We start from the raw sequence: 18,697 nt of genomic DNA, 5'->3' as shown, positions 1-18,697 counted from the left end.
TGAACGGACAAAACGCATTAAAAGTTTTCTGGTTTTAGTTGAAAATGGTGTCGCGTAAACGTGCACATGTTTGAAGTAAAAAGTAAAATACAGTAAAAATCTGGTTAAAAATCATCATTTTCCACACCGTTTCCCTATATGGACACTAGGAAATATATTAAATCATTTTGATTTATGTGCACAGTAATAAAAAAATGATTCCCTACTGTTCGTATAATTTTACGAAAACATTTCAAATGATGTGAAATTCATATTTTTGAGGGATGGTGCAAACAAACAAACAAGGATTTTGAACTGATTCAAAGAAAATCGAATTATGATTAGTTATGGCTAAAAAAATCACAACAAATGTTGGTTAATTTTATACTGAAGACAAAATGTATACATTTTTATAACTATTTAATATATTTCCCAGCCCTATTACATATGTGCGCATTTTTAACAAATGTTCGTTCAGCATAGGAGTGAAACAACAAGAACTCAAAGTTACAAAATATAAAGGCACAATGAACTAGCAAACAAAAGGATCATTTTGGAGTAAAGAAAAGCTTGCGATCGAGTTGCAGAGACAGCAGGAGTAGTGACAAGGAAAATTCTTCGACAGCTGTAGTGATAGTAGGACTTGTAATAAATGCAATGTCAGAGGATATGCAACACATTGGTCTTCCTGTTCCTTGATAGTTCATCATACCACATGTGACTTGGAGTTCAGCAAGTAAATGGATGTTCAGCTTTCACATGTGGCATTTGACACCCCGGAGGTTTCAAAGGAGGGAAAGGGGAGGATGGGCGCTAGAATTACAGGCCTGGATCTTATCCATCTCTCCCTCTCTTCCTTTCCCATGTTGGCTCGTTCTCTTCCCTCCCCAGTTTTGTCTTTCCTTCAGCAGCTGCAGCCATCGCTGGTAGACGCAGCTCCGTCGTCTCTGAGTTTGATCTGGTCAGGGAAATCATACGTGTCCACTGTCTCCTGTAAGTTAAGATTCATTTCAGTTTAAGTGTTTATGTAACAGCAAAGCCCAGCCAGTTAAACAGAACATTCTGTGATCATTTACTCTCCCCATGACATCAAAACTTGTGTGACTTTCTTTCTTTCGTGAAAAACAAAAAAGGACAAATTTTGCAGAATGTTCATGCTGCACTTTTCCATAAAATAAACACATAAAACAGCCTGAATGTTACAAGCTCCAAAAAAGTGTTCCGCAGCACGTTTGAGCTTCAGCAAGAACCAATGAGGTTCATTCTAGAGTTACGCATCACGTTTGAGCTTCGGCAAGAACCAATGAGGTTCATTCTAGTGTTACGCAGCACGTTTGAGCTTCCGCAAGAACCAATGAGGTTCATTCTAGTGTTACGCATCACGTTTGAGCTTCCGCAAGAACCAGTGAGGTTCATTCTAGAGTTACGCAGCACGTTTGAGCTTCCGCAAGAACCAATGAAGTTCATTCTAATGTCACACATCAAGTTTGAACTTCCGCAAGGACCAATGAGGTTCATTCTCGTGTTACGCAGCACGTTTGAGCTTCTACAAGAACCAATGAGGTTCATTCTCATGTTACGCATTATGTTTGAGCTTCCGCAAGGACCAATGAGGTTCATTCTCGAGTTACGCATCACGTTTGAGCTTCAGCAAGAACCAATGAGGTTCATTCTAGAGTTACGCATCACGTTTGAGCTTCCGCAAGAACCAATGAGGTTCATTCTAGAGTTACGCATCACGTTTGAGCTTCCGCAAGAACCAATGAGGTTCATTCTAGAGTTACGCATCACGTTTGAGCTTCAGCAAGAACCAATGAGGTTAATTATAGTGTTTCGCATCACATTTGAGCTTTAGCTAGAACCAATGAGGTTCATTCTAGTGTTACGCATCACGTTTGAGCTTCCGCAAGAACCAGTGAGGTTCATTCTAGAGTTACGCATCACGTTTGAGCTTCAGCAAGAACCAATGAGGTTAATTATAGTGTTACGCATCACGTTTGAGCTTCAGCTAGAACCAATGAGGTTCATTTTCGTGTTACGCATCACGTTTGAGCTTCTGCAAGAACCAATGAGGTTCATTCTCGAGTTACGCATCACGTTTAAGCTTCTGCAAGAACCAATGAGGTTCATTTTTGTGTTACGCATCACGTTTGAGCTTCGGCAAGAACCAATGAGGTTAATTTTCGTGTTACGCATCACGTTTGAGCTTCGGCAAGAACCAATGAGGTTCATTCTCGTGTTACGCATCACGTTTGAGCTTCTGCAAGAACCAATCAGGTTCATTTTCGTGTTACGCATCACGTTTGAGCTTCAGCAAGAACCAATGAGGTTCATTCTCGTGTTACGCATCATGTTTGAGCTTCAGCAAGAACCAATGAGGTTCATTCTGATGTTGGTTGAGCTGGATCAGGAAGTGTCTGCAGAGGTAACTTGATCCTAAATAATGAATAGAATAATGGTAATAAAATAAATTATGAACATGATAAATACGGGTGTAACGGATTGTAGTTGATCCATGATCCGTATGGCCCAAGGGTTTGGAACGCATATGATTCGCGGATTAATTACAAAGTTATAGAGTGAAAGTTTATCATTTGCATGCGTTTTAGCGATTTTAAAGCATTCAAGTGCAAGAAGACACAAACCGGAAATCACACGCGAACACAGAGTTCAGTTCTCTTTCTTTGTGTGCATCCTTTTGTGCTCGAACAGACACCAACACATAAAATTATGTCAAAATGTGAGTATCATGGTAACACGGTCACTTATGTCTTAAGTGAACATAAACAATTATGTTAAAATCATTATATTGGGCATGTGCATTAGGTCTTAAAGTGACAGCAGCCCAATAAACCTTTGGAATACAGCATATGAGTTGTAGAAACTACTTGGTGCTTTTTGTTCTGAAAAGAGCAGCGTGAACATTCTGCTAAACTTCTGATTTTGTGTTCTACAAAAGAAAGTCTTAAAGGTTTTGAAACAACATGATGGTGAGTAAAGTGTGACAATACCCAATGTTTATATTTTTGGGTGAATCTCTCAAACAAGGTGAAAGATAAATGACTGATTATTGGCTTTTTTCATCTTATATCAAACAGGATCTAAAGGATCTTATATCAAACAGAATCTCTACCTGTTTAAGGGCATTGCGAGCAATGGTTTGGAAGGCCTGCTCCACGTTAATGGCTTCTTTGGCGCTGGTCTCGAAATAAGGGATGTTGTTCTTACTCTGACACCATGCTTGTGCTCGCTTTGTTGTCACCTGTTCAAAATACAAAGGATTTTGGGATGAAATTATGAATTCAATCTGAAAAACTGGCAATCAAAAAATGGCTCATAATTATTTTATTACATCAATATTCTCTTGATAGAAAAACTTCTAGTTCTGGTAAATTGGCTGATATTTGCCTATTCAGGGTTTCTGCAGGATTTATGAAGTTAAATGTGAGACTTTTTAAAGACCTTTTTAAGACCAAGTTAAGAAAATTTAAGAAATATGTTCTCTAAATGTAATGTCAAGGGAGAAATAAGAGTTGTATTGACAAATTAAAATGCAACTCACACCAGATATACATTACTTTTCGAGGCATTTTACAAAAAAGTAGCTTGTATCGCTAGAATATGGAATTAACTTTTACTGTACATTTTGATCACACTGTAAAAAAGTGATGTTCTTCCTCAGTATTTTTGTCTTTTTCAGTGCAATTGTCTAAAGATGCTTAAATCAAGATACATTTACTTGAGATGCAAAATGACATAAAATATGATTTCTGAGAAAGAAAAAAAAAATTAAGTGGGTGTATGATTAAACCAAAAACAAATATCTGCTAATGAGAAAAATCTGACTTAATTCAAATGGAAGTTTTCATAACTTATTGAAAGATATTTGTTCTTGTTTTAAGCATAAACTCAGTTTGGTTCAGTTTTTGGACTCAAATTTGCATCCTAAGTAAAATGTATCTTGATTTAAAGATGTGTAGATATTGGTATTGGAAAACAGGACAAAAATACTGCAACATTTAAAGGAACACACCACAATTTTTGAAAATAGGCAGATTTTCCAACTCCTCTAGAGTTAAACCGTTGAGTTTTACCGTTTTCGAATCCATTCAGCCGATCTCCGGGTCTGGCGGTAGCACTTTTAGCATAGCTTAGCATAGATCATTGAATCTGATTAGACCGTTAGCATCTCACTCAAAAATGACCAAAGAGTTTCAATATTTTTCCTCTTAAAAACTTATCTCTTCTGTAGTTACATCATGTACTAAGAACGACGGAAAATGAAAAGATGCGATTTTATAGACCGATATGACTAGGAACTATACTCTCATTCCTGCGTAATAATCAAGGAACTTTGAACGCAATGATATTACACAGCTCCTGAAAATAGGCTAACTTCCGTCAACATAACCAACGGTACAACCTGCTTGCACAGGGAGTGTGCTGGGGACTATTTTCAGGCGCTGCGTAATATCATTACGCCTGCTGCACACATGGTTCCTAGCCATATCAGCCTAGAAAATCGCAACTTTTCATTTTCCGTCAGTCTTAGTACACAATGTAACTACAGAAGAGTCAAGTTTTAAATAGGAAAAATATTGAAACTCTTTGGTCATTTTTGAGCGAGATGCTAACGGTCTAATCAGATTCAATGACCTATGCTAAGCTATGCTAAAAGTGCTACCGCCAGAAAACTCAACTGTTTAACTCTAGGGGAGTTAGAAAATGAGCCCATTTTCAAAAATAGCGGTATGTTCCTTTAATGTCATGAATTTAAGAATTTCTGCTCTGATTTAAGACCCTTTTAAGACCCATAGAAACCTTGCTATTTTTGAGATTATTGGTCAATAGGGACCCTTTTACATATAGTACCATTTCATTTTTGTTTAAAGGAAGCAAGGATTCAATTGATTTAAAGTGACAGTAAAGACATTTATAATATTTCAAAAATTCTGTTTTACATGAATGCTGTCTTTTAACTTTCTATTCATCAAAGAATCATGAAAAAAATGTATCACGGATTCCACAAAAAAATTAAGTGTTTTCAGAAATGTTTCTTGAGCATCAAATCGGCACATTAGAATGATCTCTGAATGATCATGTGACACTGAAGTCTGGAGTAATGATGCTGAAAATTCAGCTTTGATCACAGGAAAAAATGCTGGAGCGTCAAGCAACAGCATTATGCCAGATGGCGCAATGCGCACAGGTCAAGTATTTTGCAAACAAAGTTCAAACAATTTCAGTGTTGCCCTCATTTGCAGCTGACCTTTCTAAGCACAGCCGATGATTACAGCACAATCTGCATGACACAAAGATCAAAACAAGATGGCACGACAGAACACCAAAGGCAGATCCTGACATTCAGAGAAAATAAATGTGCTTTCTGAGATGCATCAAAGCAAACGGCAGGAATTCTGATTTAAGCTCAAAAACGGGTCCCTATTTTCATTGCTTACGCATCCAGTCTGCTTGCTACCAAGCGACCTTGTCCAATCATTCCGCCATGACACTACCTGCAACGCTTTACATGTGGAGGTCAAAGCGGCGTTGAAACCCCAACGTAAAGGACTTCAATCTTGTCTGATACATTTTCTATTTTTATCTTTTAAATATTGTCAGCTATTTATTGGGTATTTTAACTTAAAAAATCTTACCCAGCCCAAACTTTTGAGCAGTGGTGTACATAAAATTGCTTATGTTGTTGGAGTCTCTTCTGCTCACCAAGGCTGTATTTATTTGATCATAAATACAGTAAAAATAGGAATATTGTGAATTATTATTTCAATATAAAATAACTGTTTTCTATTTGAATATACATGTTATAATATGATTTATTCCTGTGATCAAAGCTGAATTTTCAGCATCATTACTCCAGTCTTCAGTGTCCCATGATCATTCAGAAATCATTCTAATATGATGATTTGCTGCTCAAGAAACATTTATTATTAATATGAATGTTGAAAATAGTTAATATTTATGTGGAAACCATGATACATTTGTTTTAGGATTCTTTAAAGGGGCTATATGCAACTTTTCCCCCAAAATAAACGTAACAATAGCCTTTTTATTTTACCATTTATGACTCAAACATCTCCTGATGAGCATACTGACACCTTGTCCGCTCACAGTGGGTGCACCTATAAGCCTGTATCCTATTTTTCCTATTTTCTGGCGGGTCGTCTTTTCCCGCGCTGTCTGCGGATGTGACGTCACCACCGCTGCGAGAGCGAGCAGAAAATGAGAGCAGTTCTGTTTTTTTGGCCACAGGTGTCAGTCGCGAGTTTAAATTTCAGAAAAACGCATATAGCCCCTTTAAAGAATAAAGTTTGAAAGAACAGCAGTCTTTTACTGTCACTTTTGATCAATTTAATGCATCCTTGCTGAATTATAGTATTATTATTATTATTTTAAAAAAATCTTTATAATGGGAGTGAATGGTAACTTAGATTTTGAAGCCCCAAAATGTTCATCAATCTGTCATAAAAGAAATCCATACAGGGGGTTAAAGGCCTTCTGAAGAAAAGTAATGTGTTTTTGTTAGAAAAATATCCATATTTATAACTTTATAAAGTGTAATCACTGGTTTCCGGTAACGGCCGTACACAAGTCTAGTTCCAGCGGAAGAGTGACCTCTGACCGAGAAGTCTTAAAGGCCCACTGAAGTGCCTTGAAACGCGCAGCATTATTCAATGTATTGACGTAATTTCCCCTGAAACGGCTCAAGCTGTTAGCAGCTCCTCCCCTTTTTTGAAACAGCCAATAGCGTTTCGTTAATACCACAGTTTGACTACAGCCTTTCTGTTTGGTAAAGCCAGAGTTTCCTCCTAATCTCTAACCGTTTATCATCATAATCTCCTCCATAACGCTTTGAAAAACAGCATTCTGTGCAGAATTTAAATGGTATTTCCGATATTTTTTGTTGTATGCGCCGACTCGCGCATATGATCCGCCCTGCGCTCTCGTGTCTCTAGTCAACGGCTCTGCTCTAGAATATGTGTGTGTGCGGTACGGCAGTGCATGTGAAAGTAACGTGAAACCAGACTTCATTCGCCTCAACTGAAAGCATATTTACACTGTCTGAATCGTTTCCTATCGCTTGTATAGAGCACTATATGCCATTCACCATGTAGGAAATAGTAAATGTGTGAACAGCTGACCGATTTCAGCCTTCTATTTATAGTGTAGGGGGCGGGCGCTTCAGATTCTAGAGAGCATTTGATTGGACAAAAGATGTGATAAGAAGATGAAGTCTGCGATGATGTCATCAATATCTGTGATCCATTTTAACGGAGGTGAGAGACGTTTTGAATGCTTAGATCTCCAAAATGTGAATTTTGTCATTGTTTTGGAACACACCAGCTTATTCATAACCTTAAGGCTAACATAGACATACTAAAAGCTAAAAAAAACATAAATTTCGATTTCAGGGGGCCTTTAAATGAGAATTTTTAAAGAGAAATGTGGGAGGAGCTTGAGTTTGTTGCCCAGCCCTATTTGTTTGAACCAAGCCTGCAGCACTCCTGTCAGAAACTGAAGCTTCCGCGCCTCGATCGCTCCCCGGTGGTCGGTCCCAGTATAGCTCCTAAACCCCACCCCTCCATGAATTAGAATGGATGCGAGACACACTAAACAATTCAATTACACTTCAAATAATTGTTTCCTAAAGATTGTCATTTTAGGCGGTTTTTATTACGATGATTTCATTTCAAGTGTTCGTTTTTTGAATAAGTTTAGTTTTAGTTCGTTATTTGATGCTATAAAAACGGGGGGTGTGACGTCATGATTGACAGCTGAGATTGACGGCTTCTCTGAGTGAAGTTGTCACTGAGGCACTAACATACTTTTTTCTGGATTTTCTGGATCAGCGGAAGTCAATGAAGTCGAGTCGTCCATATTTTTTTTACGGTCTATGATTTGAACTGAGCGAGGCGTCTACTCTCACCTGAGCTTAAGCTATGAACTAGAACTAGTTCCGCCGGAACTCGACTCGCGTACGGTTGTTACCGGAAGCAAGTGACTATAGTTCATAAATGTATAAATATGGATATTTGACTTACAAAAAAGTATGGATTTGCTTCAGAAGGCCTTTATTAACCCCCTGGAGCCGTATGGAGTACTTTTATGATGGATGGATGCACTTTTATGAGCTTACCATTCACTCCCATTATAAAGCTTGGAAGAGCCAGGATATTTTTTTAATATAACTCTGATTGTGTTTGGCTGAAAGAAGAAAGTCATATACACCTAGGATGGTTTGAGTAAATTAAGGGATAACTTTGATTTTTGGGTGAACTAACCCTTTAAATCCATATCTCGACCATTGAAAAACCCATTGCTCAAGTACTCGTTCTACTCATTTTCAACTCTTTTAAACCGAGACATTTATAGCTATCCTAGCATTGCCGCTCCATTTGGTCTGCACACTGACCTGTCGGTTCTCCAGGTCGATTTTGTTTCCCAGCACAACGAAGGGGAAGTTCTCTGGGTCACGTGGACTGGCCTGAATGAGAAACTCATCCCTCCAGCTGTCCATGGTCTTAAATGTAGTGGGTGCCGTGACATCATAGACCAGCACGCAACAGTCCGCCCCTCTGTAGAAAGCCACGCCCAGAGACTGAAACCGCTCCTGACCTGCTGTGTCCCAAATCTGAAGGAAGAAAATCAAATGAGTTATGGTAAATAACACTAAATAATACTTCGATTTCTTTAAAGACTAATATGGGGTTCAGAAATGTTTTCATTAGTAACTGCTCAGACATAACTACAATGTCTTATTGTTGTAATAATTAGTATTTATTAACAAATTATTTTACAGTAATAACTTCACAAGCCGTGCTTGTTTGGGCATGAGGAATCTACATCACATGACTGGTCATACAGGTTAGAAAAACAAGTAAACACAACATGAAACTGTGCCTACAGGGAAATACCAGGGGATTACCAGACATGTCACTAAATGTGACTTTTTTATCTCACATGACCGGCATATTGGATCAGAAAAAAACGGTTGCATCAGAATGAGTGTACAACTTTGAGATGATATCCTGCCGATAAGCTATGAGTAATTAAAGAGATTTCACATTTTTTCAGATGACTGTTATTGCCTACCATGCAGAGCCTTTAACCACATCACATGATCAGACATGATTACTGCCATGAGGCATTGTACACAAAACAATGGTTGTTAAGGAAATGACATCATCATCCTCAGAGCACGCTGGCCTTTTATTCTTTCTGAGCAGCTTCCAAACAATTAATATAATAGCTAAAAATACTGCTATTATAGGCATACATGGGTGAATCTGATGTGAATTTTCAATAAATATTAAGAAAGTATGGTAACACTTTAGGGTCCAATTCTCACTATGATGAACTAGTTGCGTATTAGCATGCATATTACTGATATTTGCTGTTTATTAGTACTTATAAAGCACATATTAATGCCTTATTCTGCATGACCATATTCTACATCCCTTAATCCTACCCAATACCTAAATTTAACAACTTCCTTAATATTAATAAGCAGTAATTAGGATTTTATTGAGGCAAAAGTCGTAGTTAACAGTGAGTATTGGACGGTAAAAAGTATTTATTGAAAAATTATATTTGGCATCTAAATTTCCATAAGTAATGTAACCTTTGGCTTGTACATTTATCTTTCCTTTTGTCACACCTGTTCTAGGTTTTATGTTCATGTTTTCATGCGTTTTATTTTGAAATTTGACATTGTCATGTTTCCTGTTATTATGTCATGTGATTCCCTGTTTCCCTCATGTGATCTGGTCATGTTCTTTGGTTCTTTTCATTGGTTTGTTTGGTCAGGTGATTCTCAGTTCTGTCTTGCCATTGGTTTATCATCTTGATTACTGTCAGGTGTATCTTGTTAGTCTTTGCGTATTTATAGCCATCTTGTCTAGATTTGTTTGTGTCAACATGCTGTCAGTGAGTCTCTTGTTTGTCAAGTCAATAGTTATGTGAGAAACATAGTGATGGGTACACTAGCTATGCTTCCATCCAAAGTTGCAAATGTAACTTATGCGCAAAATTGCACTATCGCATAAAACATTTGCGAATAAAGCACCGTTTCCATCCAGTGAGTCGAAGAGAACATAATCATCACTAAAAAATCACTAAAAAACATAGGAGAAGCCACCATATATAATCATTTTCATATATAATAAATTATGTGCGTCTCAGATAAACTCATGTGTCTCAATAAACTTTCAGAGGCAGATGCTGCTGTTTGGGAACGCAGTCGTGTACATCGCGAAAGTCACATGACTTTTTTTATGCGCATCGAGGAATTTATTAGTTAAATGCATTTCCATCGTAGTTTATGAGCATGTTTTCGTATCGGATAGAAAGTTCACCCGACTCAAACGAGTACATTTTTTTAGATTTTTAGAATTTATGCGCATCTTGGCGTTTCCATTCAGATAGCAAATGTGCCGTATTGAGTCCAAGCTTTGAAACAATCCGCAACCCGTCTCCACGGTGACCCCTGCTGGTCAGAACAGTGTAAATGCAACAAAAACCCAGGCCAAACCTAATGGGCCAAACATGCATAGAAATACCCTTTTACAAATCTATTGCAAATGTTTTATTGATAGTAAAATCTTTCAAATGCAATTAACAAATCATCTACTAAAATTACTTTTTAAATGTCTATATGTTATTTTATAAATTGTCAGGGCTTGTTTTGTTTGTTGCATGGATGGCTCATGATTCATGGGTTCACAGGTGAACCATTGACATTTCGAAGTGTTTCGAAACGCTTCGAAACATTGATGAAGTAACGAAGCCTCGTTTACTGAAATCACTGGACTTTGGCAGTTTGATACACGCTCCGAATCAACCGATTCGAAACAGAAGATTCGTAAAGCTTTGAAGCTTCATGAAGCAGTGTTTTGAAATTGCCATCACTAGAGAAACAAAGCTTTTCCAAACTTTGAATCAATTGAACCAATTGCAAAATGATTCACTGTTTCGAAGCGCTTGAAATGTCTTTTATAGTATGTGATGTTTTATTAAATTGTAGGGCTTGTTTTGTTCGTTTTATGAAGAGCTTGGATATTCAAACCAATTAGAGACTTTTAACTACAACTCTTCCTTTTTATTATACAAATGTGTCATTAAATGTGTCAAATTGATAAAATTGATCCGAGATTAGGTAAAAAAAACAAACATATATAGACACTGGTTCATGGGTTCACAGAGATCATCTCCCCTTAGTGGTGAACCACTGAAATATCGAAACATTTCGCAACAGTTGTGATGTAACAGTTTGATACGAAACAAATGACTGGCAAAGGTTTCGAAGCTTCATGAAAGCATTTTTTTTTTATATGTTCTATATGGGATAATAAACTGCACTTGTGTTCAAGCTACTTTTTTTCTCTAATTTTTCATATTGCAAGAAAACCATGTGTATTAAGCACTATATAAATTAAATTAAAAAAAATATATATAATAATACAAAAAGTATGACATTTCTTTGAGAGATTCACCCATGTAGGAGTTACACTTCCATGCAAAAGTTTAATGTTTTTAATGTTCTTTTCTGCTCACCAAGGCTGCATTTATTAGACAAAAAATACAGTAAAACAGTAATAATGTTTAAAACAACTGTTAACAAATTAAAATAACTCTTTTCTATTTTCATAGGTTTTAAAATTGTCATTTTTCCTGTGATCAAAGCTGGTTTTTCAGCATAATTACTCCAGTCTTCAGTCACATGATCTTTCAGAATCAGAAACCATACATACATAATATTTTTGTGGAAAATTTTCATTTTTTAGGATTCTTTGTTGAACAGAAAGTTTGATCTTTTAACATTATAAAATGGTCACTTTTGACCAATTTAATGCATCCCTGCTGAAAAGAAGTATTAATTTCTTTAAAAAAATAAATAAAATTGTACTGTCCCCAAATGGAAAATGTATTCTTATGAAATAGACATGGATGCAAACCTGCATGGTGACCAGTCTGTCGTCCACCATCACCTCCTTGGTCAGGAAGTCAGCTCCGATAGTGGCCTTATACTGATTACTGAACTTATTATTCACATACTGGTTCATCAAAGAGGTCTTCCCGACTCTGACAAAGACAAACGGGACAAAAGGATTCAATAGGCAATGCTTCAGAAACATGCACAGCTGAAAACATCATCTTTGAGCTGCAGTGTTTAAAGTTTGCGGAGATAGTGTGATTGGCCATCAGGCCTGAGCACATTCCAAATGACGATAGAAAGTCAGGGGAATTCCTTGAGTGATGTCAATAGGCAATAATGTTTGTACAGCTACCTTAAATATAGCCCTATGTTACTGAGGACAAAGTGTCACAACTGATAAGAGCATTTGAGCTCCATGAAGCCTGATTATGACAATCTAAACCTCACTGATACCGCAAGGATGTTGCACAAACACTTACCCAGAATCCCCTAGGATGATCACTTTGAGCAGCACCTTCTTACGAGAAGACATGATGTGTAGATGAACGCTACGAAGCAGAGAAGGATATTAGACAGTAGCAGAAGATACTTTATTTTCCACAGAAAAAAGGTAAACCTACACTGTAAAAAGTTAAATGGCACGTTTGTTATTTGAAGCCACTATTTAAATGTATTTGATATTTGGATTGAAATGAACACTAATGAATATGTAATATGTCAAGTTTACATTTAAATAGGAGTGTAATGATACCCCCATGTCACGATTCGATACATATCACGATACGATATTATTGCGATACCAAATGGTTAACAAAAAATGTAGCCTACTGTTGATTAAAATGCTAAATTTGGTGTTACATTGGGGGCGGGAATGAATAGGCTTGGACTTGGTGTTGGTAACCCAATGCAATGGTGACACTAGAATAAAAATATTCATGATTCTGAAGCTGAAAATACAGAATTATTTTAGAAGAATACGCTTGCACTCTGTCACTGACTAGATATATTTAAAATAATGTAGGCCACTTTTTACTGGCAACATAAGACATTTGGCATGATCAAGACCCACAAATATTCCCCCATTACATTATTATACATTATATTCAACATTATATTTAGTAGTTTAATGTAGTACTGACACTAAAAATCTCACAAGGTAATTTTTATTTTGGGTGAACTATACACAATAGCAGATTGTCACTATCCACGATACATATCGTTGCATTTTTGTATTGCAATATATTGTGTGACATGCCCCTACATTTAAATATTTATAATTTCATTACTATACTCAATTAATTAGACTAATATATGAATTGTCATGAGGTCACTAATGTATTGAATTCATTCACAAAGTCAGATGTTTATAATTTAAACAGCTGTTGTCCCAAAATACAGGCCTGTGACTGTTTGACACGTTGACACGTAAAATTATATAGATTTATATCACAGAGGCTGCCAGAACTAATGGATAAAATCAACAATGACGGACCCATTCGATAATGACAATAAATGTCATTATTGAATGGCTGTGTTTTTATATTGATTTGCAATGTTCACATTTGACATATTTTCATAGCATTATTTGCCCAATATTTAATGGGAAATTAATGTAACAAATAATAAGATTAATTCCAAATCAGTTCAAATGCAGTGGCGGCTGGTGCTAAACATTTTTTGGGGGACGCCAAAAAACCGAATTAGTAACGCAGGACTGAATATACTCATTTTTAAATAACCCTTTAACAAGTGATATAATAATGTATCATTACTGCTTAGCTAAAACATGGAAAATTCAGCATTTAAAGCTTGCCATAGGGTAGGGCTGGGTGATATATGGCCAAAAATATTTTTTTTTAATAATTTTTGGGCTAAATGGCGGCGTACAAATATCCTAGATTTGACGCATTTAAAATAAATAAATAAATAAATATATTTCATGTCTTGTAATTGAAAAATTCATTATTAAATTAGTTGCATGGATGGGTTGTTCAGACTAGTGCTCTTTACTCATGCAAAACACGTACATGTAACATGTAAATACACACACAATGTGCCTGTGTGTGAATATCTACAGCAATATCTATCTAATTATCCTTTATTTATATATTTACATACACAATCTCTGTATATCTCAGTATTTTCTACAATTTTCTATTTGAATAAAAAAAAATTGTAGGCCTATTTAATTTAAATGTTATTTCATATCCTGCCCAACAACGTTCATATTGAAGGCTATGAAAACAAACATAGTGAATGTAACGTGTATGCTAGATATAATAGGCCTATTATGTGCAAAAAAGGGGTAAAATCACAGTACATTCTAAGATTGTAAAGCAGAAGTTAAAGTCACTAAACTAATAATGAAAATAAATAAAAACAAAAGCACAGACTAATTGTTAGGCCTTTGACTACCCTACAATAGTCACTTTACAGTTAAAAGTTGCAGCACTAGTATCAAGATTTGCTATACACGAAGGTAAAAAAGAGCAGTGATCAAACTGTACACCTTCAGTATTCAGTGGCAGAAGTACAAAGAATGAAAGCACGTGATTCATTGAGTCACGTGACGTCACTGCTGCGAAAACATGGCAGTTACATTGTAACAAATGCATTACAGAAACGAAAATCACACGGCCTTATAAACCACAAAGTATTTGTTCTGCGTGACCTACAGTAGTTTGTCTGACGAGGACATGATGATACAGAAAATACTAACCAGTCAGAACGATAAGCCTATATATTTAATCCATTATGAAATTAATAAGTGTAAAAAAACAAACAAAACGTATCTAATATTCTATGCACCGATCACCTTGACAGATATTGAGAGGAAAAACAAACTGTCAAGACTGTTTACCTTCCTCGCGTTTACCGTCGCGGCTGTCTTGATATTCGCTGCGCGTCCGAATCTTCCCGAAAAGCGATCTGACACAAAAATCACCCAGTGTTTTTAATGATCCAGAAGCACATCAGCTGTTGTCGAGCATTATGTGTTTCTTCCTAGCAGAACAGGACATGACTGTAGAGTCACAAGGGACTGACGCAAAATATTGATGTTCGAATCGGGTTTCAATCGGTTCAATTTAGTGATTCAATCGAGCCGATTCGCAAGGAATTTACTTATGTGAGAAAACTACGAGGTAGGCGACACGTTAAACAACACAACAAACAATGAATGTAATCGTTTGTTTTTACTACAAAATATAACGTGGAGACTTCCGAGAACACTTTTGAGCAATATGCCTCAAATGAATCAGTGACTTAGTTAAATGAACCGTCTGAACGAACCGATTCGCTAAAATGAATCGGACTTCCCATTACTATCTCAGCTGGAAAAGCCCTCCCTCATTTTCGAAAATGACTCCAAGATGGCAGGAGGAGGAGGAAATGAATTAAATCACTTTATAACAGCTTAGTTTATACAGCATTAAACGTTATATTGATCTGTTCTCGCTCTTTAAATAAACGTACAACAAATCTAAACATAGCTAAATAATGTGCTACATCTCTATTCGCTGGGATCCCAAGTAGTTATGGACATACAGACAGACACTTGAATTAAAGAATTAAGCTAGTAATCTTAACATAATTATACAACTTTCTATGCAGTTAAAATATATCTGGATGTGGATGTGCATTTTTGACAAGTTCAATCGGGAAAAAAAGCAGGACAGGGAGAGGCTCATCCCGTGATCCTCATCCCTCCCTCTGTCATGTGATTTGCACATTTTGATAATTTGTGTCTAATTTCTGACTCATTCACACTTCCTCAATGCCTCACCTAGCCTACTTCCTTAACTGGCTTGTAATATGATTTTACACAAATATCCTAGATTTGACGTATGTCAAACCTTTTTATTTTTCTAAATACATTTATTTATTTATTTTATGTCTTGTAATTGAATGCCACTGTGATATTGAAGGCCACGGATGAAATTGTAGGGGTCCTGATGTTGGGAAGGGGCGTGGAGACACGTCCGTGGCATATTTTGATTGATAGGTGTTTCATCCAATGAGCTGAACACATACGCTAACGTCACCAATGCGTATTAGCCAATCGAATTTCTTGTAACTGACGCCAGCCCATCTTTGACAGCCTACGGTAAGGGCGCAGAAAAGCGAAACCTCAAAACATGTCGGTCTTCCTCTGACTGTACGTTGTATTCCCCATATTTCCAGCATGAGAGTGAGCGTTAAAACGCTGTGATTGTGTAATTTTGTAAAAGGGTCGACACACGGTAAGGATATTATTTATCGAACCGGTTGTGCTAGTGTTTGTTATCGTTTCTCCAATCATGTAACCTTGTTCTGCTGTCAGCATCACACCCTGCAAGGCTCATGTCTGTCGGGAAATATTCAGCATAACTGAAAATTAATTATACCGGCAAATTAATTATTAAATTAGTTGCATGGATTGGTTGTGCAGACTAGTGCTCTTTATGCATGTAAAACACGGACGTGTAACATGTAAATACACCCACAATGTGTCTGTGTGAATATCTACAGCAATATCTCCCTGATTGTCCTTTATTTATATATTTACATATACACACACATATAAAATATATTTGCGTGTGTGTGTGATATGTGTGTATAGATTGTTAGTGAGTAATGTGTGTGTGTGTGTGTGTATATGTGTGTGTGTGTGTGTCTTTTGCTTTTGCATCTCTATTGATTAAGCCACAGTATGTTGTTCATGTATAACAATTTTACACTCAGTCCATCTATTTTCTTTCTCTTGCAGAGATGGAAACTCTTATTCCCATCATTAACAGACTGCAGGAGGTTTTCCTCACAGTTGGAGCCGAGATCATCCAGCTTCCTCAGATCACAGTCGTGGGATCACAGGTGACCGAGTCATTAATCTAACAGTGAATAGTTTGAATTTGAGTCTTTATGCAGTGCATTGAAATGGAAACCTTCACTAGTACGTAAGGTATGATCTCTGTTATGTGATGGCACATGATAGAAGTAGGACACCATGTAAACACAGTGGCAGTATTTCCCTATGAAGTCAAGTATGTGTTCTGTTTGTCTCTTCAAATAAATCTACAGAGCAGTGGAAAGAGTTCAGTATTGGAGAGTTTGGTTGGACGAGACTTCCTGCCCCGAGGTTCAGGAATAGTGACACGGCGCCCTCTAGTGTTACAGCTGGTGAATGTGCCATCGCTGGAAGAGAGGCGCAAACAAGACAATGGTAACCACTTACAAATGTATCTCTTTAAAGGTTTTGTCAGAGCTGTATTCTGTTGACTGAAGAACACCGAGATTGTGTCTCAAGCATAGTGATCTACTGACCTACACATCATTTTTGGAAATCATAGGCACGTTTTTATGACATAGCGAGAAAGTTTTGAATATATTGAAAAGAAAAAAAACATGTCCATGTTTATAGTTTTTCCACATGAGAACATGTCTAGCACATATATGTTAGCTTTGCATGCGTTTATATAGAAGTAAGTCAAATATATTTTCAATGTTCTTAAAGGGAAAACATTTTTAAGAAATGTTCTGCGTTCAGTACAATACACTTTATGAGAATAAATGCTAAAATGCACACTATTTCACCAATATAATTAAAAATGGACCTATTAATATATACTAACATCACCGTTCAAACTCTGTAAGTCTGTAGTTTTATAATGCATTTTTTAAAAATACAGTAAAAAAAACACAAGATTATTTTCAACATCATTACTCCAGTCTTCAGTGTCATATGATCCTTCAGAAATCATTCTAATAGGGTGATTGCTTCCCAATAAACATTTGTTATTAATAACAATGTTGAAAATAGTTGTGCTGCTTAATAATTTTGTTGAAACAGTGATACATTTTTTCAGGATTCTTTCATGAATAAAAAGTTCAAAAGAACAGCATTTATTTGAAATAGAAATCTTTGTGATATTATAAATGGCTTAACTTTGATCAATTTAAAGGGATAGTTCACCCAAAAATTAAAATTAGCCCATGATTTAATCACCCTCAAGCCATCCTTGGTGTATATGACATCTTTCAGACAAATACAATCGGAGTTATATAAAAAAATGTCCTGGCTCTTCCAAGCTTTATAATGGCAGTGAATGGCAGCCCAAAATTTAAATCCCAAAAAAGTGCATCCATCCATTCATCATAAACCTCCTCCACTTGGCTCCAGGATGGTTAATAAAGGCCTTCTGAAGCGAATCGATGGGTTTGTGTAAGAAAAATATCCATATTTAAAACTTTATAAAGTAAAATATCTAGCTTCTTCCAGACCGCCATCCGTATTCAACTCGCACAGAAAGTGTAACTCCTCTCGCAGTTCAAACTGCTTGCGCTACGTCTGATATCATCGTCGCACCAGTTACGCTTTTTCCGTAAGTTGAATATGGAAGCCGGTCTGGCGGAACACGTCGTAGGATTATATGTTTATTCAGAGCATTTTGGTTTGTAAACGAGGCACAGTGTAATGGACAGTCGCAAATAAACTTTTGTTGAAGCAGCCGACTGATCTTACAGCAGCTGCATCACAAACCATTAGTAAATAGTTAATGCTTTGTGTGTAAATGACATGTTTTATATGGATAATGTTTTCAAAACACTAACTCACTAGCAATATCAAGTGGGTGTTGATACTGTTTACTATGCAGTGCCAGTGACGTTAGCCAATCATAACAGTGGCCGTTTACTGACAAGCCCTAAAGGAGCCGCCCCTTTAAAACAGCTTATTTTAGACAGAAGGTCAGAATGAAGGTTGAAAATAATCGTTTTTCCACACACACA

General features: G+C 36.6%; 2 protein-coding genes across 3 annotated transcripts in view; one reads left to right on the top strand and one right to left on the bottom strand.

Annotated features, from left to right (window-relative positions):
* Positions 1-382: 382 nt before the first annotated feature.
* On the bottom strand, positions 383-14,979 carry rab7b (RAB7b, member RAS oncogene family). The gene is made up of 6 exons (XM_079827742.1): positions 14,793-14,979; positions 12,412-12,480; positions 11,952-12,078; positions 8,411-8,629; positions 3,113-3,241; positions 383-970 (listed from the first exon to the last, which is right to left on the bottom strand). The coding sequence occupies exons 2-6, from the start codon at positions 12,462-12,464 to the stop codon at positions 884-886; spliced, it is 615 nt and encodes a 204-aa protein (XP_079683868.1). The 5' UTR covers positions 12,465-12,480; positions 14,793-14,979; the 3' UTR covers positions 383-883.
* Positions 14,980-16,029: 1,050 nt separating this feature from the next.
* The window catches only part of LOC307133015 (dynamin-1-like protein), a 44,279-nt gene continuing 41,611 nt past the window's right edge, over positions 16,030-18,697 (top strand). Inside the window, exons 1-3 of one of the 2 annotated variants that reach the window (XM_079827741.1) lie at positions 16,030-16,173; positions 16,680-16,783; positions 16,991-17,132. In XM_079827741.1, the coding sequence (XP_079683867.1) occupies positions 16,682-16,783; positions 16,991-17,132 (244 nt within the window). In that variant the 5' untranslated portion in view covers positions 16,030-16,173; positions 16,680-16,681. The remainder of the gene's footprint in view (positions 16,174-16,679; positions 16,784-16,990; positions 17,133-18,697) is intronic. The other variant, XM_079827740.1, reaches the window with a different exon arrangement.

The sequence above is a fragment of the Gobio gobio genome, assembly GCF_949357685.1.
Source record: "Gobio gobio genome assembly, chromosome: 10".
Taxonomy (NCBI): domain Eukaryota; kingdom Metazoa; phylum Chordata; class Actinopteri; order Cypriniformes; family Gobionidae; genus Gobio; species Gobio gobio.
The sequence above is the reverse complement of the archived record's forward strand: the minus strand, read 5'-3'. Positions and strand labels throughout refer to the sequence as shown.

What these genes read in the sequence shown, in the direction of transcription:
- rab7b (XM_079827742.1), bottom strand. Translation starts at nt 12,464, where the DNA reads ATGTCTTCTCGTAAGAAGGTGCTGCTCAAAGTGATCATCCTAGGGGAT. An exon ending in ATCATCCTAGGGGATTCTGG is followed by an intron (nt 12,079 to 12,411) that starts GTAAGTGTTTGT and finishes TGTCTTTGTCAG; the next exon opens with AGTCGGGAAGACCTCTTTGA. An exon ending in CTCGCAATGCCCTTAAACAG is followed by an intron (nt 971 to 3,112) that starts GTAGAGATTCTG and finishes CTTAACTTACAG; the next exon opens with GAGACAGTGGACACGTATGA.